Here is a 25,837-nt window from a genome sequence, read left to right as displayed (position 1 = left end):
CTCTTCCCCATTCATTGTATAGGGAGCTTAGGCACCTAACTCAGGCTCTGTGGATTGCAGTGCTGTTCCTATGATTTTCTGGGCGCCTAAAAGTTAGGCATTGTGATGCTGAGCATCGTGGCTCATACGTCCCCATGTGGAGCCCATCCCCTTGAGCCTATCTAAGGGTGATGCTTGCATTTATTGCAGTGTAGTTGTAGCTGTGTTGGTCCCAGGATATTTGAGAGACAAGATGGATGAGGTAATAAATTTGATTGGACCAACTTCTGTTGGTGAGAGAGGCAAGCTTTTGGTTTATGATAGACTTATATCTTCTCAATGATACCTGCTTCATAGGGTCTGCCTGCCTGGTGAGTGTAGATTCTATGTATCAGGATGTATGCAATATGCCTACTCTGAAGTGAGTTAGCTAGTTTTAATGAAAAGCTCTATATACATCAGGATCTTAAAAAGCCCAAAAACCTGTCCATCTTAAGTACCCAGTTACAAGGAAACAATCTGGAGTCAGATATTGTTGCTTGTTTTATCTGGCCTCTTCCAGTGTAGAATTGTACCCAAGGGGGAAAAAGTGATTAGTCAGTCAGCCATGAGTCAAGTGATGAGACAGAAGCACAGAGTAGAATCCCCATCAGCTGATTAGACTCTTTGATATTTTCCCATTTGTAATCTAAATTTCAAGACTACCCTTAGCACTAGGTGTCAGGAATAGCTGTGGAATAACTGGATCTTACAAGGGGATAACCTAGAACAGGGGCTGCTGTGGCAAATTGTACAACATACATAAAAACACAGCAAAGGTACTTTCATCTTAGGATAAACTGTTGGGGGTCACCCCAGAGCAGGGGGTGCACAATGACCCCCTGATCTACACCGGCAGAGACCCAAGGACAGGTGAGTTTTCCTAATCCAGGGGTTCTCAAACTTTTGTACTGGTGACCCCTTTCACATAGCAAGCCTCTGAGTGCGACCCCCCCCTTATAAATTAAAAACACTTTTTAATATATTGAACACCATTATAAATGCTGGAGGCAAAGCGGGGTTTGGGGTGGAGGCTGACAGCTTGCGACCCCCCATGTAATAACCTTGCAACCCCCTGAGGGGTCCTGACCCCCAGTTTGAGAACCCCGGCCTAATCCCATCTTCCAAATTGTGAATCACAACTCCTGATTGGGAACCTTTTTCTATGGTGAGGGTGTATTGTGGGGGTGGGGGGATGGAGCTCCCCTCCCCTCTCCTCTCCTCCGCAAGAGATATTTGTACAGATGTTTCTAAACCTGTTTATTTTCTATGCACTTCTTTTATTTAAGGTGCCAAGTCGCCCTCCCCTCCTCCTCACCCCTCCCTGTTGGTCTAATTGTAAATAAAAGGCCACACATTGCTTTCGGGTATGTTAAAGCATGGATTGCTGGGAGGTGTACTCTCACTGTGTTGCTCCTTTCTAGCAGAGAAATGAGTCACTGCAGACTGCACTTTGGCCTTCCCTGGCCTTTGTGACTCACTCACTGAATTTGAAATTACTTATTACATTTGACTTTCCCTGGCAGAGATCTCTTCTGCCCTCTCTAATATCCTGGGACCCACCGGATTCTCCCTGCACTGCATGCATCCAGGCTGTGATGCCATGTGATGACATCATGAATGCCGTCACACTGATACAGCATCACCCTCCACCCATGTCATGACACCCTGGCACCAGCCTAGCTGCACAGAGCCCTGCCCCCTGCAAAGTCTTGCACCACCAGGCCACGCCCACTGCCTCCTGGGCATGAAAAGCAGGGCACTCCTCCTCCTCCTCCCCGCTGCTGGGCGTCTCGTTGATTGGATTGACACTCTACTCCCAGAGAAGACTCTATGGTCCGCAACTCGTTGGTTGAGGGTGGGGGACGCTCTAGTGAAAGGCGTCTCCTGGGTGGCCAGCTCGGGAGCGACACTCTGCAGCCCGGAGGCGACTCCATGGTGCTGAGCGGAGTGCTCGCGGCGGCGGCAGGGCGGGGCGGGTGGACGCTCTGGCCCGGATTCGGCGGTGGAGGAGCCGGGGGAGGGCCGCTCTGGCCGGCGGACTCGCTGGTGTGGAGTCCCGGAAGCTGCGCTCTCCCAGACGGGGCAGGGGCAGGGGCCGCGGAGAATGGCGGAGAGTCCGGCAGCGGAGGAGGCGGCCGCGGCGGCGGTGCTGGCGGCCGCCACGAGCGGCGGGGTCCCGGCGGGGCCCGGGGGCGGCGGAGCGGGCAGCCCCGGCGTGTTCATCCCGGCCGAGCTGTGGGCGGCGGCCGGGTTCGGGGCGCCCCCCGCGGGGGCCGGAGCCCCCCCCGGGAGCGGCGGGGCCCCCCTCGCCGGGCTGCCCGCGGCCGCCGCCGCCGCCGCGGCCGGGGCCGCGCTGCTCACTCACTCCGCCTTCTGGGACCCCACGGTGAGCGGCGACTGGGACAGCGAGAGGCCGAGCCCGGCCTGCCTGCTGCGGATCAAACGGTGAGCGAGCCGGCCTGGCCCGGCCGCCTCCGGCCGGCCTGCTGCGGATCGAGCCGGGGACCCCCGCCCCGGGGGTGGGTGTGTGTGTGTGTGTGGGGGGGATCTGTAACTACAAACCCCGTCTCCCGTGGGCCCCTCCCCCAGGATAGCGCGCGCCCCAAACCCGCCCCCCCCCCCTCTCCCCGGTTCTGCCTGATCCGGGCCAGCCGGTTCTGCGGCATCCCCCGTGGGGCTCCAGCGTCTTTCCCTGGGAGCTCCGGGCCCAGCCAGTACCCCGCCTGCCTGCTCGGGACCCGGCGACCCCCTTCCCCAGTGCCGCAGTCCTTTCTCTTCCTGCCTTCCTGCCGCTTCCTGTAGCCAGGGGCTTCCCAGGCGAAATCACCGCTGAGTGAATGCCCTGTCATGGTGACCGCTCCTTGCTCTGTTCTGGATTTCTCTCCCGGCCCCTCCCCCGAAAAGAGCCGGTTGTCCGTGCTTGGGGCCTTCCCCCTCCCTCTAAAAGGAGTACGAATCTTTCCCCGTCCCATCTTGATCTCTTCCAGCGTCTTGCCCTTTGAGCCTAGGGTTTTGGGACTGGCATTACCAACACCCACTGTCCCATCTGCCCGTGGGCCATAACCACTTGGGTCATAACCACTTGGGTAGCCTCTACCCTATGGATGTCATCAGCATCTGTGCTAGGGACAGGACGAACTCTTCCATGTTGTTCTCTGTGGCCTGAGGCCACCTATGGAGACACCTATATATCCTAGGGAAGTGGATGCATTTCTTTATGCACTGGCACTTACAGCTTTCCACAAGGGAATGTGAGACCCCCACACACGGGGGGAGGGAGAGCTCAGTGGTTTGAGCATTGCTAAACCCAGGGTTGTGAGTTCAATCCTTGAGGGGGGCATTTAGGGATGGGGGGCAAAAATTGGGGATTGGCCCTGCTTTGAGCAGGGGGTTGGACTAGATGATCACCTGAGGCCCCTTCCAACCCTGATAGTCTATGATTCACTCATCACCCCTTTGATCTTGTCCCCAGAGGTATCTGCAGCTCTCTAGGTTTTAGTAGGCTTCCCCAGGGTTAGGAGAACGTTCTGTGCATCAAAATGCTTTAGATTCCCTCTGGCTTTGTTGACACAGTCTAGTTTCAGCTCGCTGCTGCTCGAGACCCAGCGTGCTAATGCCGCATTGTATTTATAAAGCGCTTTTCATCCAGACAGATCCCACAGTGATTTGCAGGGTGTATAAATGTAAGATCATGTATCCACGTCTCGGGTGGAATGTGATAGCTGTTCTCCACGTGCAGCAATGTGGTACAGCACAGGAGATGAAGCATCCCATGTCCACATGAAACGTCCTGGGAAATATACTAGACAGAATCAATTATCCACCACTGAAATTTGGCAATTCATATGGGTCAGCAGCTTCTTGCTAAAACTGCCGTAGTCTATTTCGGTGATCACGTTTATCATTTTAAAGGGGGGATTAACAGAAACTTCCTCCCTCTGTCCCCACCTGGTTAAACCATTCGTGCTGCTACCAGTGGCTAAGAAAATGTATGAGTTGTTGAGCTGAGTTGTATGAAGTCATATTTTGCCCCATCCATGCAAGGATCTCAAAGCCCATACATTGAATTCAGCCTCACAACTGCATTTTTGCAGGTGCATACAAGAGAGGCAAAGTGACTTCCCTGAGGTTAACAATGAAGTTGTGTCAGAGACAAGAGTAGCATTCTGATTGCCTGATTCTGTCCTGTGCATTCAATATAAGATGATACCTCACCTGACCAAAACTGCCTCTACTTAATCTTAAAATTTAATCTGTTGTGCCAGCTGTGTGCCAATGAGTGATCTGAAACCAAGTATCTCTGTGCATCTGCAAATTAGTAGTCTTGTATTAGATCAGTAGGGCAATAGGTTTCTTTTTTGTGTTCCTAGATTGAATTTTATAAGGTGTTACTGGCCCACCCATAATCCTATTCTTTCATTTGCCTGAGTGGTGCTAACTGAACAATTCAGCTATTTCCTGTCTAACTGCAGTATTAGAGGCTGCCTGTAAAAGGATTGCTCACATTAGGTCTGGCATGTTGATAAACTTTAAAACAATATGTTGTTGTATTGTTATAAATATTGGCCTTATTTCAATAGATTCTTCCTCTTCCCTCCTCACAAACATTACTGCTTGCCAAATGATTGCATATCCTTGTTCTACTGCTGGTTACAAAACTCCTAGAACTTCACCATAAGATGGTACAAACTATGCTTCCAGTCCAAATGGATGAAAGCACTAACTTGATAAGAAGTTGAGGTTCTCCTGTCACTTCAGAAGTTTCATCTGCTTAGTCATACTGCTGAAACTTTAGCTCAGCTCAGTTTTCTTTACGAACAGGAAGACTTTTTTTAAAATCCTTTTGTGGCTGTGTGCAACTCACCTCAACACAGGGAGCAGCACTCTCGCTGTTAGAGGTAGAATGCTGCTGTATGTCCCCCAACTCACAATGAGTCATATCTGATGCCATGTCTCTTGTTATGTATTTTGAGAGTGTGTGCACTCCTTCTCTCCTACAGCTCTTCTTCTGGATAAGCAGGAACAGCTTAGCCAGAAAACAATGAAGCAGCAACAAAATAAAAAAACAAGTGCTTTCAGTAACAGGTTTATTTTGTCTCTCACACACACTCTTTCATACTCTGTTCTGTTCCTTGAATTGGTCTGGACCCCGAGGGAGATAATGGCTAATTCCTGTTTTCTTTGTTCAGGGATATCATGTCCATTTATAAGGAACCACCCCCTGGAATGTTTGTTGTGCCTGATCCCCATGATATGACTAAGGTAAGTGAATATCCAGAACTGATCCAACTTTCTCCTTCTGTGTGTCTTCTTTTGCTGGCTACTTTAAGAGTTAATCCATATAAGGCTTGTCCATACCATTTTGGGGAGAGGGGTAGGGAAGAGTCCCATAGATCATCCTCAAAAGGTTGTAAAAGAATAAAGCAGCTTAAATTTTCTTGGGGACAGTGAGACGGGGCTGTGTTTTAAAACTGGAGGGGGGCTTTCAAGGACGCTGACTTTGTGAAGTGATAAACTGTGGCTCTGCAGATCAATCCAGTAGATCCGCCATGGCCATATGACTCGGTAAAGCACCTGTCCTGCTGGTTTCATGCTGCCAATGCTTGAAAACGATCAGTGGGAATGTTGAGGAACAGCTGACTCCGCTGTGAGCACCACTGGGCTATGGGAAGCTTCCATCAGAGACTGGGGGTGGTAAATGTGGTAGTCAGGAGGCATCTGTGCATTGGGTGCAGAAACTTCAGATTAGGCCATGATTCAGACCCAAGCTTATGCAGAGAGGTGTAACTTGCACTCCCTGTGCTAGCCTGCATCCTTGTGCCCCAGTGGAGGTGTTCTTGGGAGATGCCTGTCCATGCACTTTCTGCTAAGTGTCACACTGCAGTCAGGATACCCTAGGAAGCTTGCAGACGCTGGCTGCTGAAAGGATGCATTTGATGCAGTGCATCTCCCAGCCTCCATGCCATATCCAGTCTTTGGGCTGCACTGGTTTCCTGTCAGGCTAGTGGTGGAGGAGAAGTTGCCTCCTCTCTTCCTGTTGCTGCAAGCTTTTCCCGCCTCTCCGACGATCTTTCCACTTCCAGGTACCACCAGCACTAACCCCTGGCTGACGTGAGGCCTTTGGGTTTTAAAATACTGCAAGGGAATAATAGCTCTTGGAGAGAATTCCTATACACAACAATACTCCATATTCTGAGTGTATACTCAGTATTTTAATCATAACTTTGGTCCAACTTGATGCTGGAAGCTGAAAATACACACCCATTTTCCAACAATGCATTAGATCATTGACCATGTCTTAGAGCGTCTTAGTCTTGGCCTCTTCTTGCAAATCACGAGGAGTTAAGAAGCATTTAAAATTGATCAAGTGAGCACATTTGAAATAGCACAGAAGGAAATAATCTTGCTCAGGTAGTAATTTCACCTGCATGTGATCAGGATCTTCAGAGGTAACTTTACAGTGAGGAGAGAATGCTCCTAACCATAGGTCCTGGCTGAGGAAGGTTAGTGATCCGTTTAAGTACAAATCAGTGCAGTATCTTCAAACTAAGAAAAATCCTCTTGCTGGTGGAAATTCAGAAGTTGGAAAATAAAGGTTGGGGATGGAAATAGGTAGTGAATATTTTTTCTTGTTAGTTGTGTGTTTTGTTTTTAAATCTTTCAACTTTTGAAATGTCGAGCTCTTCCGATGAAGTACTGTTTACTCTGCATTTGGCTGCGCAGACATGGAGCGGATGCATGTGCAAGTGTGTGAGGCATGTAAATACGGCTACGGGGGCATGCATTGCGCACAGGTGTGGCAGAGAAATGTATAAGTGAGTCTGGCAGGGAGGGGAAAGAGTGGACTGTGTATGATGTGCTTGTGGGAGAGGCCTGGTCGTGAGCTCTGTATCGCGATTTCTTGCACTTGTTTGGTTTTGTTGAAAATTTCACAGTGCTGCGCAATTTTGAAGTGGTGCGCAAGATGGGCTTTTGTTTTACAGATTCATGCATTGATCACAGGCCCATTTGACACGCCTTATGAAGGGGGTTTCTTCTTGTTCCTGTTTCGCTGTCCTCCAGATTATCCCATCCACCCACCAAGGGTCAAACTGATGACAACAGGGAATAACACAGTGAGGTTTAACCCCAACTTCTACCGCAATGGGAAAGTCTGCCTGAGTATTCTAGGGTAAGAGAAGATTTCAGCTGTTTCAGGGGGAAGCCAGGAGTTTGCTGTAGGCAGTTCTCTGCTGTATGTGACCCTCTTTGCATATTTAGGTCCTGATCCTGCAGTGACATCTGCCTGCACAGACTCTCTATGGAGTTGCTTGCACGATGGAGGCCTTAAAGCTGCCAGAATTTAGCAAAAATGCGAGTCTGACTTTCTTTGAACCTACAAAAGCCAGGACTGAAATTCTGTTCTCTCACTCCATTGTGCCTAAGTAGCACAGCACTCCTCCCATCTCCCCCATAGAGTTTTGGCCTGAACTTTGCATTTCTTCTGCTTTTGCGGTTTGAAGGCCGACCCTGATTGTTGTTTGAATGTAGGGGGGTTTTTTTTGGTGGTTTTAATTTCCCGTGTGTGTGTGTGGTTTTTAAAAAAGAAATTAAAAAAAAAAAAAAGAGAGCCACTAAGAACTCCCTGGAAAGCTGTTTAACTGCTTCTCTGCTTCCGCTTGTGCTTGGTGCAAAACCATGAGTAGGATAATTATTTTAAGTCCCCACTAGAGCACTGCCTATTCAAACAGCGGTTTTACAAACTTTGGCTCCAATTCTGCAGATGCTTAATTTTAAGCATGGGAGCAGTCCCATTAGCTTCAATTGGACTACTGTGCTTAAAGAACATGCATGGATGGTCCCAATCCTGCAAACACATCATCCCTTCCCTGACACGTTAACAATGCCAGGGCAGGATCTTGAGTGCCGCTGGGCACAGTGCAGCTCAGCGTGAAGCCAGTGCAAGTGGCAGAGGCTTGTCGTCTCACAGTGTTGGGTCCTAAATTAGAGCAAACACAGAACAATGGTTTAAGGAAGGAAGACTATTCATTGATGTGATGGGAGGGGGTTTGAAACGGGAGGCACTGAGTTGGGCAGACCACCTCAAGCTCTTGGGACGTGCATCAAACTGAAAGGCGCAGGGGAGGTGGAGGGAAAAGGAGCAGCAAAATGAAAGGGTTTAGAAAGTGTCTCATGTGCCAGGTGCATCCCTCTTTTGAAATGCTGCCATTCCAGGGGGGGAAAGGATCTGTAGCAAAGGGCGGCCAATGCAGAGTTTGTTGTTTTTTCTAGAAATGTCCCTCTGCATAAAGGTGTGCGCACCCCTGCATGTGGCATAGGGACCAGTAGATCTTTGTTACTATAGGAGGCAGTGTTGCCTAATGCATAAGACGACTGGACTAGGATTCAGACCTGAATTCTAATCCTGCTTCTGCCACTGATCTCCCGGATGACCTTGGGCAAGTCACTGCACCTCAGTTTTCCCCATCTATAAAATGAGGATAATGATACTGACCTCTGCTGTAAAGTGCTTTGAGATGGAAAGTGCTATATAAGAACTAGGTATTATTATTCGAGCAGAACATTTTTCAATATTAACCCTGATGTTGGGCAGTTTCCCCAGGCGTGCTACTCTTTTCCGTCTGCCAGGCACTTCAATGCTGGCAGTAAAGTGAAATTTACAAAAACCTTACTTATCCAGATTAGTGTTCACAACTGGGTGAAAAGAAACACTAACTTCAACCATAAAAGCTTCTGAACACTGCAGATCATTGGGGGCTCCCTGTTTTTCTTGTCCACTTCCCCTTCTGGGTAGTCCCCTCTAGCTTTTTCTGATTTCCTAAACTGGGGTTTGTTGATCTTTGAGAATGGTAACAGTGAAAGGGGAGGTCACTGAGTCCTATTCTAGGTCTTGTGTTTAAATACGTTCCTGTGTTTATGATGTTTCAGCACTTGGACTGGTCCTGCTTGGAGCCCAGCACAGAGTATCTCTTCAGTCCTCATCTCCATACAGTCACTGATGACTGAGAACCCCTATCACAACGAACCTGGCTTTGAGCAGGTAATACTTCTGATTGAGCATGGTTTACTCCAGTTCTGGAATGACTTGACTCCCGTGTCGTTGTCGTCACACACTCTCACACACGCTCTCCAACTGTGTCTCTCTGCAAAAGGGAATTCAATCAGTCATCCTGAGGCTATTCAAGTCTTTGGTGTTCATCTCTCCAGATACCAGCGATGGGTGTCCTGCAAACACCTCTGGAAAGGAGAGCTATTTTTAGCTGAAGGGAGTGTTGTCTAGTAGTAAGAGAACTGGGAGATTCCTGCTTTCTGTTTCATTCTTTGTTGCGGAGTTGCTGTGACCTTGAGTAAGTCTGTTAACTGCGCCAAGCCCCAGTTTACCCCACATAATACTACCTGACTTGCAGAAGAGCTCAAATACTTGTAATTCCTTTTGAGATTTTTATGGTGGAATATCCTGTCGGTACTAATGGTCACCTGGTTTATACAGACAGCATGGGTTTAGAAAGTGTTTAACCTTCCTGCCACAGATCCCATTTTAATTTACATTATAAGAAAGGTAGTGGAATTAACTGGAAACAGACAGAAAACTGATTATATCTGCAGCGGCTTTTTCTTGTTCTGCCAATCTGTGCTGAAAGTAAATGGCTTCCCTGGGATGTATTGTGTCCTACGTGACCCAAACTGCTCAGGTTATCCTGGTCTACGGTCCCTAAGAGAGAAGGAGAGAGAGACTATTGTGCTGGCTTGAGTTGATCCATCTCCTCAGCTACCCGAATCCTGGGATCTGGGAACATGTGGAATCTCTTACCAGCTTTTCAGGATAAACTAGATCACTGTACTTTGAGCAGGCAGATCTGAGGAGAGTTCGCTGCAGAGTGTGAAATCCTTATGGCCCGAAGGGAAGGGATAATACCTGTTTACCACACGGACTCAGTGCAGCAATTTCCATTTACAGGAGAGGCACCCTGGGGATAGTAAGAACTATAACGAGTGCATTCGGCATGAGACTATCCGAGTAGCCGTGTGCGACATGCTGGAAGGAAAGTGTCCCTGTCCTGAGCCTTTACGGTAGGTAATGGGGATAGAGGAGTGAATGCACAAACATGGCCCCATCTCGTTCTGAACAGTCAGGGTCTGCTTTAACTGGGCGCTTCTGTATGCTTCATGTTCGCTTGCTAAGTTGCTGTGAGGGGCTGGATCTCTGTCGAAGGGGCAGCGTCCTATGTTGAACAGGGTGCCAGGAACTCTTATCTTGGTGTTTCCGAACTCCTGAGTTCCAGTCCTAGCTGTGTCACGGTGGGCACTTCTAAACCCTCTGTTCCCATTCCCATATTGTAAAGGGGGATGACGTGTCTCTGTCTTGCTTGCACGGGTGGATGGCTAATTGTTCCTGATGTGTACTGAGTATAATATTTATACAGCACCTGCACTTGTTCCCTGCCCTGCTTTGTCTCACGATACATCCAATTGCTATATGACGACCACCTCCTCCTGCATACTCTTGTTCCTGGTGTGGTGTAATTCAGCAGGGCAGTGACACAAGTTAATGCAAACCCCGTGTGTCTGAGGTTCTGCTGAGCAGCGGGATGATTGCCTCAGTTGCCAGGGCAGATTTTTTTGAATGCTTGGATCGTCCACGTACATTTTTAAGGCATACACAGAGTGTTGTGGATTAGATGAATGACACGTTTGCTTAACTGAATGGTTTCAGAGTAGCAGACCTGTTAGTCTGTATTCGCAAAAAGAAACGGGGTACTTGTGGCACCTTAGAGACTAACCAATTTATTTGAGCATAAGCTTCTGATGAAGTGAGCTGTAGCTCACGAAAGTTTATGCTCAGATAAATTGGTTAGTCTCTAAGGTGCCACAAGTCCTCCTTTTCTTTTAACTGAATGGAGTCTCACGTGGCCACGAGGTGTTGAGACCATCGCTTAAATGCTCGCTCCGCCTGCATTGACCATGTGCTCTTTTGTGGCATTCCAGGGGTGTTATGGAGAAGTCTTTCATGGAATACTTTGACTTCTACGAGGGTGCATGCAAAGAGAGGCTTCACCTCCAAGGACAGACAATGCAGGTAAGCTGCTGGCAACCCTCCTTTCCATGCTACGACTTAATTAGAAGGGTGCAGTTTAATGACCTGTTAGCTGGCACATCAACACTTCCATTTCTTACAATCTATGTGGTGAAAAGTGTTGTCTGCTTGCTGAGATTATTTTTATCTTGGCTACCTCCTTCAGCCACGGTAGCCATCAGCTTGCCTCTTGACGTGGCTAATTTAGGAGAGAGGAGAATGGGAGCTCCTTATTTGGAGGGAATTTAAGAAATTCTACCCTTCATGTGCTTTGATTTCACATCAGCCATGAAATAAGGCTATGAGAAATTCCTATTATGTACTGTTTTTCCTCTAACACAAAATGTCTGCTTAATTCTCTGTCTGTTGGTGCCAATTGTACTTCATTTGAAAGTTTTCTGTGAAAGGCAGAATTTGGGGGGGTGGATACACAAGCTTAAATGTGCTTGTATTTCCTCTTCATGTGGATCAGGGCCCTACAAGTAGTGTTGGATGCGGCCCACATAACATATTGTGGGCTACATATGTGGCCCACAACGGTAAATAGGTTGAGGACCACTGGTCTATCCTCTGACTCATGCTAAGAGAATAGGAAACTACCGCTGCTTGGACAGTAGTGTGATTCCAGTAGGGCAGTTCCTATGTCCCGGTCAAAGGTTTAGCTAGCTGGTGGTTTTTCTGCTGGCTCTGGCTATGCATCGCTGGAGTTCTAGGATTTCCTCTAGTCTCTTCTTAAGGGCCTCATCACTGTGTTACTCATTATGCAATACAATCCTGAGAAGTGGGGGGTGAGGCTTCTTCCTGCTCTCCAATCCTGAGAACAAGCTCTTGCAATTTTTTATCTGCACTAGCCTACGTGTGGAATCAAAGGTGCTTTGCTGAGGCCTGGTCCCTTGAGGTGCCGAGTGCCTTCAATTTCCATTGATTTCGCGGACCCAGTACAAGCCACTGAGCTTTTCCTAGCACTGCTCCTGAGCCACTCATCAAAAAAAACCTGCTTTTTCTTACTGCTGATTGCTAAGATATTTCAGTATGAATAGAAGCTGCTTCTGCTCTAATCACCCATGTCCTGACTGTCCCATTAAAAGATATCACCATTGATGAAAGAGAGAGGTGATTAATTTACAACCGAATATCTACCCATGCCCTTCATTGTCAACAAACAGCCCTGTAATCCATAAAATGAGAGCACCCGCAACGCATGACAAAAGCAGACCGCCTGTGTTTGGACTGAATAGTGCCACCAGGCAACACTGTCTGACTCACATCAGCTGGAATCTTTAGTACAGTGACTAGAGAGGGTTATGACTTGAAGAGTTATTTGGGAATGGCACCGATCACATTCTATGGTCATAACTGCTGCAGCTGCAAGGAGCCGTAGTCCTGGACCAGAACCCCATTGTGCTAGGCGCTGTACAAACACAGTGCTGGTCTTACTGCTGTGTTCCTGTCCCCAACCGTTGTAAATTGTAGCATAGACCCACTTCATTAGATGAACCACAGATAAAAGAAAGAATAGTGTGAAAATGAAGCCATTCCAAAACGTTGAGGTCAGTGTCGTCGTCAGCAGCTTTCCCATGTGAGCATAGTGTTTGGGAAAGAAGCTGGCTTTTTGGTTGTTGGAGTCTAAAGTCCTCCTATTTATCCCAGAGCAGGTACAGCATGGGCAGTGCAAGCTTCCTCCCAATTGCTCTGCAAGTGTGGTCCCATCAGGGTGTGAGGGTAGAAGCTAAATCTCTCTTGCCTGTTTGCCACTGCCCAACTGCGAGTGACTGTAGGCAAGTGTGGTCACTTGTGTGCCTCAGTTACACTATCTGTAAAATGGGGGTGATACTTGCCTTTCTTTATAAAGCCTCTATAGCACTACACGAGGTGTTAGTTACTAAGTCCTTAGTCTTTCCTACTGAGACTGTCCCTCTCTCCTGCCTGAGACCAATCCATCAGTTCTTTGAAACTCTGGTTCAAATCCAGCCAGTGTCCACTCAAACCATCTGGCTGCGGAAGGTAAACTGAGTTCCCTCAAGTTTATTTTGCTTGGTTTTTTTTCAGAGTGCGTTTAAAAGAGCCAAGGTCCCCTATGCTCTGCATTGACACTGACGAACCCCTAACGTGCTTGGCAAAAAGAGGTTTAACCAGTGTCTTTGGCCAAAATGTCTCTCCTTGCCCTGCAGTTATCTGCTCAGTTGCTGTTGCCTGCCCTTGTGGTGGGTGTGTTTCATAGATGCCACGTAGAGTGTGATGTACTTTAGCACCATATAAGTGTGTGTCTAAATCTTGTGTTCCTTCCTCCTCCCCACCCCCAGGATCCTTTTGGTGAGAAACGAGGCCACTTTGACTATCAGTCCCTATTAATCCGTTTGCAAGGAATTCGGCTGAAGGTGCAAGAGAAACACCAGCAGGAGAATGTAGAAATAGACTCTGACAGCAGCTCCTCGGAGACGGAGACAGACACTCAAGGGAGCTCCAAGGCTTAGAGGTCTCTCTCTATGTGAGAAACCCAATTGTGGGGATGGTTCTGTCTTCGAACTCTAGAATTACCCCTGACAGACTTGAGAACCAAGCCAAACCCAGAGTGGCTAGAGCTGGAAGAGGTCTTCTGTCTCCTTTAATGCTCTGGTGGATACTGAACAAGAGGACTTCATGGTAGACAAAGCCAAGCTTGTGATAGGCTACTCTAAAAGGTACTTCCTATGCTAGAAAGCTGGAGCATGTGGCATCAGGTTATTTTGGAAACACCTACACTGGGTGGCTTTTTTTTCTTTATTGGATTAAAACAATGAGATGTAGAATGCAAGTCCGTTTTACAGCTTTTCTGTTCTTAAATACCCAGTATGTGCCCTTCCCTCTGGCCATGCTGAACTCCCAAGGACCAGAGCTGTAGGAGCACTTGGCTGGAGTCCATGATACTAAGGGGCCCACTTGCTGCTTGCCTAGGGTTAACTTCTGTCTGGGGAGAGGTGGGGCACAGGTGCTCTGCATAAGCCCATCTATCTGCTGGTATCTCTTCTAGACAGACCAAAGATAAACAGGGTGGACTCCTAGCTTTCTTTCTGAAAGCTTCATCCAGTCCCTGGGTTGCTTTTGCTGACTGGACTTTAGGTGGAAGAGGGAAAAGGGGAGGGGAAGGGGGGAGGAATGGATGCAAGCTGTAAAAGCTTATAAATCAAGAGCAGATGCTTTTACCCTGGAAACATTGGAGAGAAAATCACTGGGGTTTTTTTAAAAAAAAAAACACTCCCTCCCTCCCTCAATCTAATTTTGTTGTATTTGTTGTTTTGTTTTTTTTAATCTTTGGCTCTTCTAAATGGAAGTGCTGTTTCCTTGACTGCTGTTTGCTTTCAGCCCCTGAAGTCAGTGTTGTGTTTGTTTGTTTTTTGTTCTTCTGCTAATATTTTGATCCAGGACAAATAAAATGCTAGGATAAGGGACATTTATAAGCAGGGAGCCATCTTCATGGAGCGAATGTCAATAGCAGCAGAACATTCCCTTGCCAAACTTGGCTAGTGGTAAAACTAGTTCTTAAAGCTTTGATAGTTCTAACAGCAGTGTCTCATTTTGAGCAATTCATACCTCTTGGGCAGGTGTCTGCTGGCTGTGTGTGCCATTACATCAAGGATGTATTTAAAGTAAGGGACATGGAGATGAAACACACCCAGGTCAAGCAGGCAGATAAATAGGCCTGATTGAGTTTACCACCACCAAACTGGGTGGTAAAATGTTTCCCAGATGAAGGGCTTAATCTTGTTTTACAAGAGCACTGATTTAAAAGTTGAGCACATACTATGGTGCACCAAACCACCCCCTCCCCCCAAAAAAAAATTCCTTTGCTATAATCCTCTTATTCTTATTGTGGCATGGAAAGAAGCTCCAGGTCAGGTAACTTTGTTCTAAAGAAATTGTCTTTTTTGTAGATCAAACTGCTGTTTTCAAATGTCCCATGGGTTGGTGAATTATTTTCAATACAGATTGTTTCTGTAGAATATCAACTATTGTAAATTTCATCCTGCTACTTAAGGAGCTTTGAGAAGTTGAAAGATTCCTGAATTCAAGCTGCCATTTAACAACTCAACCTTTCTATTGAACAAAATCTCACCTTGGGTCTGTCATTGGTGTGGTTTAGAATGGAACCCTATCTTCTCTGAAGGGAAACTTACATAGGACACACCAGCTGGAAGTAAATAAAGCAGTTTACTCCTTGATATAAGGTTTCATGGAGGCATATTGGTATGAGAAGTCTGAGCTGTGCTACTGTGATGCCTGTTTAATCCCCTTGTAAATTTCACTGGTTTCATAAATCAATAGTATCTCCACTTTAAAATGGGTTAGAGCTGGGCCTCTAATGCCTTCATAAGGCAGATCTGGTTCAGAAATATGTATGTGGTGCATGTGGCATTACCATCCACACACAAAATGCCTTACTGTGGACACCATTCACCTAAGCATGTGGCTGTGAACGTATTAGTTTTATAGCGTTGTTACCTGTCCTGCTGTTTCTGAATGTTTCCATTTCAAAGTGACAATCCTCAATGACTGCTCTAGGCAGACATGGTTTAGTGACAGAATTTTAGACCTAATGATTTGAAAATATATGCACAAGAGTCACTATAAAACACCTTGTTTATATATAATTGTACATAAGATTTTTTTGTGCAATAAAGTTTGTTTTGGCAGAATCTAGACTATTTATTTTTTCATGGGGAAGGGACTTGAGTTTACAGTAGTTTCCTAAAACACTTCACCAGAGCAGGGATGCTGCTGGGGACAGTTAGTTTCTACAGCTGATAAGCTCAGAGTGGAAATTTACCCTTTAAGGAGGTAGAATCACTTTTGCATCTCTCCTATGTTCTAGTTTAGAACAGTAGACCTCTGGATCACACAGATGGTAAAGGTAGTTTGGTTGGTACAATTTGAAGTTAGTTAAGCATATATAATTTTGATCAATTGGGTAACCTGGGGATTTTTTTTTAAACAACTTTATTTAAAGTTAAATGTCCTCCTTCAGGTAATACAACAGCAAAGGGGGAATATGTACAGGTGCACACAGCTCAGTGGTTCCTCTTAACAGTCAGGGTAGTGCTTCCTTTGCTTCCTCTGGAGTGATTTCCTGAGAGTAAAGTTCTGTAAAGAGAGCAGGCAGCCAGTACTGAGATTCCCCTGGAGCTTGTGTGTCAAGCCAGGCCATGCCTTCCTTCAGCAGGTGTTCCTGTCAAAATAGACCAAGGGCTCAAAAGCTGAATGGAGAAAACAAGGATCTGCCCAAAAAAGTGAAGCAGGGCATACAAGTACACAAGAACCACTTCTGCATTCCAGCTCTGCTACAGGCAGGAGAAGGAAGAGCCCCATGACTCAGGTTAGCACTAGACAGGGCTTCCTTCGCCCCACTCTAGCTGCAGGTAGTTCAGACATCTGTATGATCACCCCCTCCATTACTGGAAGTGTTCTCACCTGCTACAAATATATTTAAAGGCAAGTGGCTATACTGACTTCACTACAGCTATCTCCATCTGTCCCTGCAGTAAGTGAAGATTTTATGTTCAAAAAGTATTCGAGAACCATGGATACAAAGCCAGAGCTGGTGAGTAAATTTTACAGAATTAAGGAAGGTGCAGCCCAGATCCCAAGGCAAGAAATGAAGTATGTACATAGTTCATAGCAGCACCAGTGAAAGGTATGGACCTGCCCTTAAGAGGATTCTGCCTTAGATCCTGTCTACATTAAGTCTTACGGGGTAAAGAACTCATTTCCTTTCTCCCTGGTTTGGTCCTGCAGACTAGATGGTAGGACACAGTAAAAACAGTTTAATCCCATTACGGTGGCGCTGGTAGTGTAAATGCAACCCTAACCCTACAACAGCATGTAATCCAAACCAGCATACCACACAAGGTCCACGTACATACCAGCACATGCTTGGCACGTTCCATCTCCCACTTTAAACTGGACTTGATCTCGCTGACAGTTACATACCCCTTTTTCTGAAATAAGAGAAGAAAAAAAGTGTTTTTAGTAAGACAATGATTTCAGTGCACAGTTAAAGCTCTTACCTATCTGCTAATGAGCTGGACTTAATATCAGAGTCCATGTTTTGGTAAGTCTACTTGCCTACATGTTCATATCTTTACAAGCTGAGACCCTAGGTTCTCACTCGTATTAGAATTTAAACTCTTCATACCATCTATTCCTTATCTACGGAGCCTGCCCAAGTGAATCAAGGGTACCCTGGGACCCCTTAGGGGTAGCTTATACAAAAGAATCTCTTGCCACAGTACCTCAGCCAGCTGCAAAACCACTGTGTGATCCATGTTCAGTTCAGCTGGTACAGACTGGATCAGATATGTCCCTCCAACAGGAATAATCCCAAAGCCACTGCCCAGAACCTTCAGCTTCTTGATAGCTCGGATGAGATCGTCCCTGAAGAGGCGGTGGGAGTGAACATAAGACTTTGAAAGAAAAGCTTTTGCTCTTCACTTGAGCCAGACCCTAAGTGATGTAAATAAGGGACAACAGCTGTACAAGTGGCAAAGTTAAGGTCTGAAAGGCAGAGGCCAACCATGCACGTTAAGTGGCTACAGTTATTTCTTCTCATGCTAAGCACCTCTGAAAAGTTATCTGCTATCTGTTTAATTTTTCATTCATACTTACCAAGAGGCAACAGCAACCAAAAAAAGATTGCCTGCCTTGCTTCCATTTAAGGTGTGCTCTGATTCCAACAGGATCATGAGATGGTCACTTAAACTGTTTGAGTGAACTCATCCTACAAGTCCTGTGAACGCCAACACTAAGTTGCCAAAATAAAATATTCAAAAGACAATCTCAGGCCCAAAATTCAGATCCTGTAAGACAACCTTTTGTAAACCCTATCAACAGAAAGGTCTCCAAGCAGAAGAAAGTTGAAATAATGAAAGTTCAGTAGAAATTGTTATTTGTTCAAGTAATACTCTCTAGCAGGTGGACGGGTACATAGTAACACCTTGCTAATGCAAGAAAAAAAAGTGAAACTCAGTCTACTTTCACTGTTCAAGTGAATCTGTGGCAAAAGTATGAATTTAATTTTCATAAGACATTACACTTAACATACTAAATACAGATTTCCCTATCGTAGCAGTCCTTTTAAGTAACACTCAATGTACAGGCAATGTAAAGTCAAAAATAAGATTTCTTTTTAAAAATTAGTCTGTCAACTCTCCTCTATGCAAGTAGACTGATTACATTGCAATACAGATTGAGTTGTTTCACTTGCAAGACTTTAGTGTAATTTGTCTTAATATATGATTTGCAACTGTTACCACACATTCTGATTATTAACTGAGTATCTAAGCTATCACAGCAATATTTTGTATACTGTAATCTTGAGAGGAGCTCCTCCAGCAGGCATATAAATTTATAATAGGCATTGCTTGCAACCTTAATTATGGACTCACTACTGATAGCTTCATAATTATGAAGCTATCTGGGGTCATATTAGCAGCAGAACCACCTTCAGGTGCCTGCCTAGATTAACTGTCACTTTTTATTCATGCTGTTTTCAGGCTCCCCTGGGTTACAACACAGCTCAAGCAGCTACTCACTGGCTGACATCCTGGGCAAACTTCCCTCTTCCCTTTAGCACTTGCTGATGAAGTTCCTCCAGGGTTATGAGACCTAGAGAGAACAAATGAGGGAGGTGATGTTAATACAGAGAAAAAGTTCCTTTTCACATTTGCCATTATCTTACATGTTCCTTTCATTTATGTAGTCACTTTAATGTGTTTTTCACTGTATTCGATTTCACAGCTTTAGGTAGGATATTAAAGGTCTAAACATTTTTATTCCCAAATTGAGAGTACTGTGGAGTTGGTTGCTGTTTTCTCCCATTAATGGATCAGGCACATTTAATTAAAAATGGATTGCAAGGTCCTTGGGGGCAGGGACTGTCTTTTTGTTCTGTGTTTGTCCAACACCTACCACCATGAAGTTCTGGTCCAAAACTGGGGCTGCGATTCAAACTAACAGCAGATGTCACACACACGACATTACCTTACAATAAATGCTTGCATAATAAGTTGCTTACTCTAGATGTCGGAAGTATTTCTAAATCAGGCCCTTACTTATCACTTTTACTTTGCAGGATATGAGGCCAGTTCTTTAAAATAAGAGTTTGGTCAAGTTCTTTCTTTAGCAATAGTGGGCCAGAAATTCATTTTTCTTTCTCTCTCTATGTATAGTTGGAAAAAAAAATCAGATCAATTACTAATCCCCCAATTCTTGCTGTGAACCGGACGTACTGCTACAGGCTCACCAAGCATATTCTATGGCAGTGTTAAGCGACATCTTTGCTGCTAAAAAAGGTGTGGGAAGTTTACATTGTAATAACACACGTTCGCTATTTCACTATAAAATCCTATTGGTGACTGCCCGTAGGTAGCTTTTACTGCATTGTAGCTAGGCGACGTCAACGCTATCCCCTCTCACCCACAATTCAGCTCACCTAGCTACAGCGCGGTGAAAAAGCCACAGAGCCTTGCCTCCAATGGATTTTCACAAAAGCTGCGTGCGTGAGCTACCTCATTGTAAAAACCATGCTACCCTTTTTTACTGGAGCGGAGCCGGAGCCAAAGCCAAAACTGTTTTCTCGGCACTTTCTGAAACCCACTCAAGTACACCACATACTGAGCGTCTTACCAAGCGCGGCTCGGTTTCCAGAAGCACCTTGTAACATACAGCCGGCGGAAGAAAGTATTTGCTCCTGTGCTCAAGAGGCAAACGTGTAGAGTCCTCACCTCCATTTCTGTGTTTCAGAGCCAGACAAACTTCAACAATCTGAACACCCAGCTCATAGTAGAAATCTCCAACTCCCAGCATCTCTGACCAGAATCCTTTACCAGCTGCAAAGGAAGGGGGAAGAAAAATCAAATTAAGCATCACTGCTATTCTTCTTCCTTAACAGCCTAATCCTGCAAGCACTTTGGCCCAGATCCTCCAAGGTATTTAGGCTCCTAAATACCTTGACGGCTCTGAGCCTTACTGATGGCAGTAGGGCTATTCTCAGTCACAAGCACCGTCCCCTGTAGGGTTTGCAGGATTGGGCCCTGCGAAAAGGTGATACAGCAGCCCAGAAGGAGTTATGGGAGCTCTGCCTATCGCAGGCTCGGCAAGATGTATAAGGATTGTCCTCTTTTCCTCTGGCTGACAGACTAGAGACTGTCACACTTGTCAACTGAGTTACTTTATTTTCGGTTGTTCATGTGTTTTTTTGTTCAAACAATAAAACATGTCCTAAAGCAACGGTTCTCAAACTTTTGTACTGGTAACCCCTTTCATATAGCAAGCCTCTGAGTGCTTAAATATATTAAAAAGTGTTTTTTAATTTATAACACCATTATAAATCCTGGAGGCAAAGCAGGGTTTGGGGTAGAGGCTGACAGCTCACAACCCCCCATGTCAAAACTTCGTGACCCCCAGTAGGGTCCTGACCCCAGTTTGAGAACCCCTGTCTTAAAGGAAAGACCTTACGCCTGGTGCTTGCTTCCCTTCCCAGGCTGGCAAAACAGCCCATCAGTTTTCAGACCCTAAGAACCAAATCCCATCATCTTTACTCACAGCTCCTATCAACTTCAATGAGAGATTTTACTGAGAAAAGACAATACAAATTGTCTCCAAACTCAATCATGACATTCAGTCTTAAACCTCTCCTGCATATATTCCTTACATGCCAATGGATCCACTCCGATGGTTGCGCACATGTCCTGGAACTGGACCCGAAACTGGGGATTTTTACGAATCTCTTGCTTGTGTTTGCTGGCAAACTCTTCTAAGTTGGTCTTAAACATGTCCAGTTGCTTAGACATCTGTAAGTGACGGGTAAAGAGAGGAAAGCATCTATGACTGAACGCTTGCTTTATAACATTACATAAAAAAGCATGGCATGGCACTGACGTACAAAACATGACAAGGTCCCTGGCTAACCACCACAGACACAAGAACAGCCAGACTGGGTCCGACCAATGGTCCATCTAGCCCAGTATCCTGTCTTCCATCAAAGGCCAGTGCCAGGTGCTTCAGAGGAAATGAACAGAATGGGAATAATGAAGTGACGCATCTCCTGTCAGCTTCTGGCAGTCAAGAGGTTTAGGAACACCCAGAGCATAGAGTCTTAATTCTTTTTTGAATCCAGTTTATATTTTTGACCTTCACAACTTTTAAGGTCAGGCTTGACAAAGCCCTGGCTGGGATGATTTAACTGGGAATTGGTCCTGCTTTGAGCAGGGGGTTGGACTAGATGACCTTCTGGGGTCCCTTCCAACCCTGATATTCTATGATTCTATGAACATCCCCCAGTTCCACAGGCTGATAGTGCATTGTGTGAAGTGCTTCCTTGTGTTGGTTTTAAACCATCTGCCTATTAATTTAATTGGGAGACTCCTGGTTCTTGTGTTATGTGAAGGGATAACTAACACTTCCCTATTCCCTTTCTACAGCCCAGTCATGATTTTATAGACCTCTATCGTATTCCCCCTTAGTCATCTCTTTTCTAAGATGAACAGTCCCAATGTTTTTAATGTCTCCTATGGAAGCTGTTCCATATCCCATATCATTTCTGTTGCCTTTCTCTATACTTTTTCCAATTTAATATATCTTTTTGAGATGGGATAACCAGAACTGCGTGCTGTTTTCAAGGTGTTGATATACCATGGATTTATATAGTGGCATTTGATATTTTCTGCCTTATCTGTCCCTTTCCTAACATTTAATTATTTATTTTTTTTTTTACTGTAACTGCACATTTGAGCAAATATCTTCAGAGAACTATCCACAATGACTCCAAGATCTCTTTCCTGAGTGGTAACAGCTAATTTAGACCCCAATATTTTGTATGTATAGTTGAGATGTTTTCCAATGTGCATTACTTTGCATTTATCAATATTGAATTTCACCTGTCATTTTGTTGCCCAGTCAGACAGTTTTGTGAGATCCCTTTGTAACTCTTTGCAGTCAGCTTTGGATATAACTATTTGAGTAATTCTGTATTGCCTGCAAACTTTGCTATCTCACTGTTTACTCCTTTTTCCAGATTACTTATGAATATGTTGAACAGCCTTGGTCCAAGTACAGATCCTTAGGGGACTCCCACTATTTACCACTCCACTGTGAAAACTGATAATTTATTCCTACCCTTTGTTTCCTATGTTTTTACCAGTTACTGATCCAGGAGAGGACCTTCCCTCTTATCCCAGGACTCCTTACTTTGCTTAAGAGCCTTTGGTGAGAGACTTCAAAGGCTTTCTAAAAGTCCAAGAACACTATATCCACTGGAATATCCTTGTCCACAGGCTTGACGATACCCTTAAAGAATTCTAACAGATTGGCGAGGCGTGATTGCAAAAGCCACATTGATTCTTCCCGAACATATTGTGTTCATCTATATGTCTGATAATTCTGTTCTTTACTACAGTTTCAAACAATTTTCCTGGTAGTAAAGTTAGGTTTACTGGACTGTAAACTCCAGGATCGCCTCTGGAGCCGTTTAAAAAACAACAAGACAATTGACCATAGGGATCTTAGATGGACTATATAACAGAAGACACGTAATGAGAAGTCAGAATCCTTTTGTGTGTTTAAATATATATTTAAACAAGCAGGCATAAATAATGGAGTAGACCATACTAGGGCAGGGATGGCCTGGCATTTACCAGAGGCAGTTTTCAGAGGTAAAATCATATTTTATTTTATTTTTATTTTTTTTTACTGTCCCCGAAAAAACTAGTTAGTCCCAGTTTAAGGCATTTTCTATTTTAGAAACTTTTTCATTAACGTAGGCCATATTACACTTAGATTTCATTACATATTCAAATTGTGGTTATATAAGACAGTAGATGCGTGGACTAATTTAAGGTTGCACAAATAAGAAGTTAAACTGCAGTGGGTGTAATAATAATAATATAGGTAATTGAAATACTGAACATCAGAACGTCTGTGTACATTTTGGTTCAGTGTTTTCCTCAAGGAAGCTATATATGTAATGACTCATTTCAGTATTACTGAAACAAAAGTCAAAGACAATCGATTATATGAAAACGCCAATAGTGCAGAGTTCTAGGCTTGAGGCATTAACCAATGTGACAAAGTTCCTCCTCTACCTTGGTGGGTTTTGCGCTTATCGGCGGATTTGCTCGCCTTGGAACTTCACGGCAGCCCTCAGTTTGGCCGTTTTCATGAACCCACAGTCCAGGTCAACTCCTCCTGTGTCTGACCAGGAGTTGGGAGGTTTGGGGGGAACCCAGGCCTGCCCTCTACTCCAGGTTCCAGCCCAGGGCCCTGTGGATTGCAGCTGTCTAGAGTGCCTCCTGGAACAGCTGTGCGACAGCTACAACTCCCTGGGCTACTTCCCCAAGGCCTCCTCCCAACCCCTTCTTTATCCTCACCATAGGACCTCCTCCTGGTGTCTGATAATGCTTGTACTCCTCAGTCCTCCAACAGTCCACATTCTCACTCTCAGCTCCTAGCGCCTCTTGCTCCCAGCTCCTTGCACCACAAACTGAAGTGAGCTCCTTTTAAAACCCAGATGCCCTGATTAGCCTGCCTTAATTGATTCTAGCAGTTTTTTTGATTGACTGCAGGTGTTCTAATCATCTTGTCTGTCTTAATTGTCTCCAGAAGGTTCCTGATTGTTCTGGAATCTTCCCTGTTATCTTACCCATGGAAAAGGAACCTACTTAACCTGGGGCTAATACATCTGCTTTTTTTTTTTGCGCTTCAAAAAAAAAAAAAACTACTCTCCTGTAGCCATCCGGCCCGACCCTGTCACAGCAAGCAGAAGCATGCAGATTTGCTGCCTACTAGTTCAGGTCCATTTGGTCATGCAGTGTTCTGTAATGGACCAACTCTGATGTAGTGAATCGACTGAGCATTTGAATGGATGTATCCAATGTTTGAAAAGGTTCATTCTGGGCTTGCTGAACTTGCTGGACACTGAGACAATTCCCCACTTCCCAGTTTAAAGTGGGATTAAGCTGGTATTTACTTGCATCCTGCCCTAAACTAGTTTTCCCCAGGAAATTACCAACCTTGCAGGGGAGGCAAGATAAGGGGTGGAAAGCCAGCTGAAGAGACTGTTGGCAGGTGTTTTTTGGGGTGGAGGCAGAGATATGGAAGGCCTACCTGGTGCACACAGAAGAGGAAGGCTGTTCTAAGCATAGTTCTTGTTGCGAAGAAGGGCCCTAAAATGTAAGTGGGAGGAAACTTCACAGTCACCCATGACTTCCAGATTTCCAGCCTAAAAGCAGGTAAAACTAACAGGTGCAGTCCTCTTGTTTTTTGCCAACATCACCGCATCAAGCCACAATAATATACAGGTGGACAGCTTCAGTTCCTGAGCATGTTGCAAAACCTCACATTCCTTCCAACTTTCAAGTCCACCGCATACCAGCAATGGTCCCTTCACACTCAACTTGGAGCCAGCATCTCACCTGTGCCAGTTGGTCTTCAGCCAGCACTGTCCCTCGCTCCTTGTATTTGGCCTAGGAGATAAAAAAATCCCCCTAATCATTTTATTTAAGTTTTTCAGAGGTCACACATGGGCTGAGACCACTTCTCCTCTGCAGGATCCCCCACCAGTGCCACCACCATTTCTGCAGTATGTCTGCATTTTAAACAAGAAAACCCATCACAGACTTGCTCCCCACCCACCAACCCTTTATCCTCAAGAGAGAGGATCAGCTACTCCTGGGTTTGGGTGACAGGGGTGTCCTACAGCCAGTTGCTTTGAAGAAAAGAAGCAGTCGTTTCGAAGTTGCTGGGGGAGGAGGGAGGACTTTAAGTTGTCAAAAGGGGTACTCAGACCCAGCTGAATTTAGGGCAGGGGGGTACAGGCTCTCTGCACCCTGAGAAGATGGAGAATTCAGACCCCACTTACTCGAGGGGAAAAGGGCGCCCCCTCGGACGAGGGAAGGGGGGGGGGGACTCGGCGCCCCCTCGGACGAGGGAAGGGGGGGGGGGACTCGGCGCCTACAAGGTCCGGGGCGAGGCAGCTGCGGGGATCCGGGTGCAGGGGCGGACTTGGCGCCCCTCTCTCTGGAGCAGCGGGCGGATCGCAGCCTCTGCGGGATGGCGGAGGAAGGCGACTCAACCCCCGCCGGGCCCGGGATACGAGAGGGTGGGGGGGGCTCCGGAGCGACGCGCCCCCAGATCTGGGGCGACCCCCAGGATCCCCAGAGAAGGGAGGGAGGGAGGGGGTCTCGGCCCTCCGGGGTCGGGGGGGAGGGAGGGGCCCCGGCGCTCACCTCCGCCAGCTTCCTCTTGGCGATGGCGCCCGCCCCCACCCCGCGCCGGTGCATCCCGGCGACGGGGAACCGCCCGGCTCCCGGGACGCGCTCGAGCGTCCGCCGAACCGGAAATGCCTCGCGGCAACGTCATCGCCCTGCGACAGGAAGTGGCTTCCTCCCTCCCGTCCTAAGGGGGTGGGGCTAACTCCCACTCCCCGCCAATGCGCCTGCGCCTTCTCGCTGTGGGGGTTGATTCCCCTCCCCCCCGAGATTCTAGGGGTGGGGCTAATTCCCCTACTACCGAAAATCCCGGGGGGTAATACGCCCTTGTACCCCAAATCCGGGGGGGGGCTCATACCAATTTGTACCTCCAAATCCTGGGGGAGGGGCTCATACCAATTTGTACCCCCACAAATATAGGGGGAGGGGCTCATACCACCCCAAATCCTGGGGGAGGGGCTCATACCAATGTGTACCCCCACAAATGTGGGGGGTCAACCTCCTA

At 46.2% G+C, this 25,837-nt stretch overlaps 2 protein-coding genes across 4 annotated transcripts; one reads left to right on the top strand and one right to left on the bottom strand.

Moving 5' to 3' along the window:
• The first annotated feature begins 1,878 nt into the window (after positions 1–1,878).
• Positions 1,879–15,768, top strand: UBE2Z (ubiquitin conjugating enzyme E2 Z). Its single transcript, XM_073326338.2, has 7 exons — positions 1,879–2,466; positions 5,211–5,283; positions 7,005–7,192; positions 8,950–9,061; positions 9,980–10,092; positions 11,008–11,098; positions 13,399–15,768. Exons 1-7 carry the CDS (start codon positions 2,126–2,128, stop codon positions 13,567–13,569), a joined length of 1,089 nt encoding a protein of 362 aa, XP_073182439.1. The 5' UTR covers positions 1,879–2,125; the 3' UTR covers positions 13,570–15,768.
• SNF8 (SNF8 subunit of ESCRT-II) lies at positions 15,743–25,475 on the bottom strand. 3 transcript variants are annotated; one of them, XM_073326339.2, is made up of 8 exons: positions 25,351–25,475; positions 24,538–24,588; positions 20,781–20,919; positions 19,852–19,956; positions 18,661–18,733; positions 17,362–17,503; positions 16,993–17,067; positions 15,752–16,298 (listed from the first exon to the last, which is right to left on the bottom strand). In XM_073326339.2, exons 1-8 carry the CDS (start codon positions 25,402–25,404, stop codon positions 16,161–16,163), a joined length of 777 nt encoding a protein of 258 aa, XP_073182440.2. In that variant the 5' UTR covers positions 25,405–25,475; the 3' UTR covers positions 15,752–16,160. The 3 variants fall into 3 exon arrangements, with proteins under 3 accessions (XP_073182442.2, XP_073182441.2, XP_073182440.2); XM_073326340.2 differs by lacking the exons at positions 24,538–24,588; positions 25,351–25,475 and adding an exon at positions 24,230–24,516 and having other exon boundaries at positions 15,749–16,298; XM_073326341.2 differs by lacking the exons at positions 19,852–19,956; positions 20,781–20,919; positions 24,538–24,588; positions 25,351–25,475 and adding an exon at positions 19,754–19,845 and having other exon boundaries at positions 15,743–16,298.
• Positions 25,476–25,837: the final 362 nt, after the last annotated feature.

The sequence above is a fragment of the Lepidochelys kempii genome, chromosome 27 (assembly GCF_965140285.1).
Source record: "Lepidochelys kempii isolate rLepKem1 chromosome 27, rLepKem1.hap1, whole genome shotgun sequence".
Lineage (NCBI taxonomy): Eukaryota > Metazoa > Chordata > Testudines > Cheloniidae > Lepidochelys > Lepidochelys kempii.
This window is presented reverse-complemented; position numbering and strand designations above follow the sequence as displayed.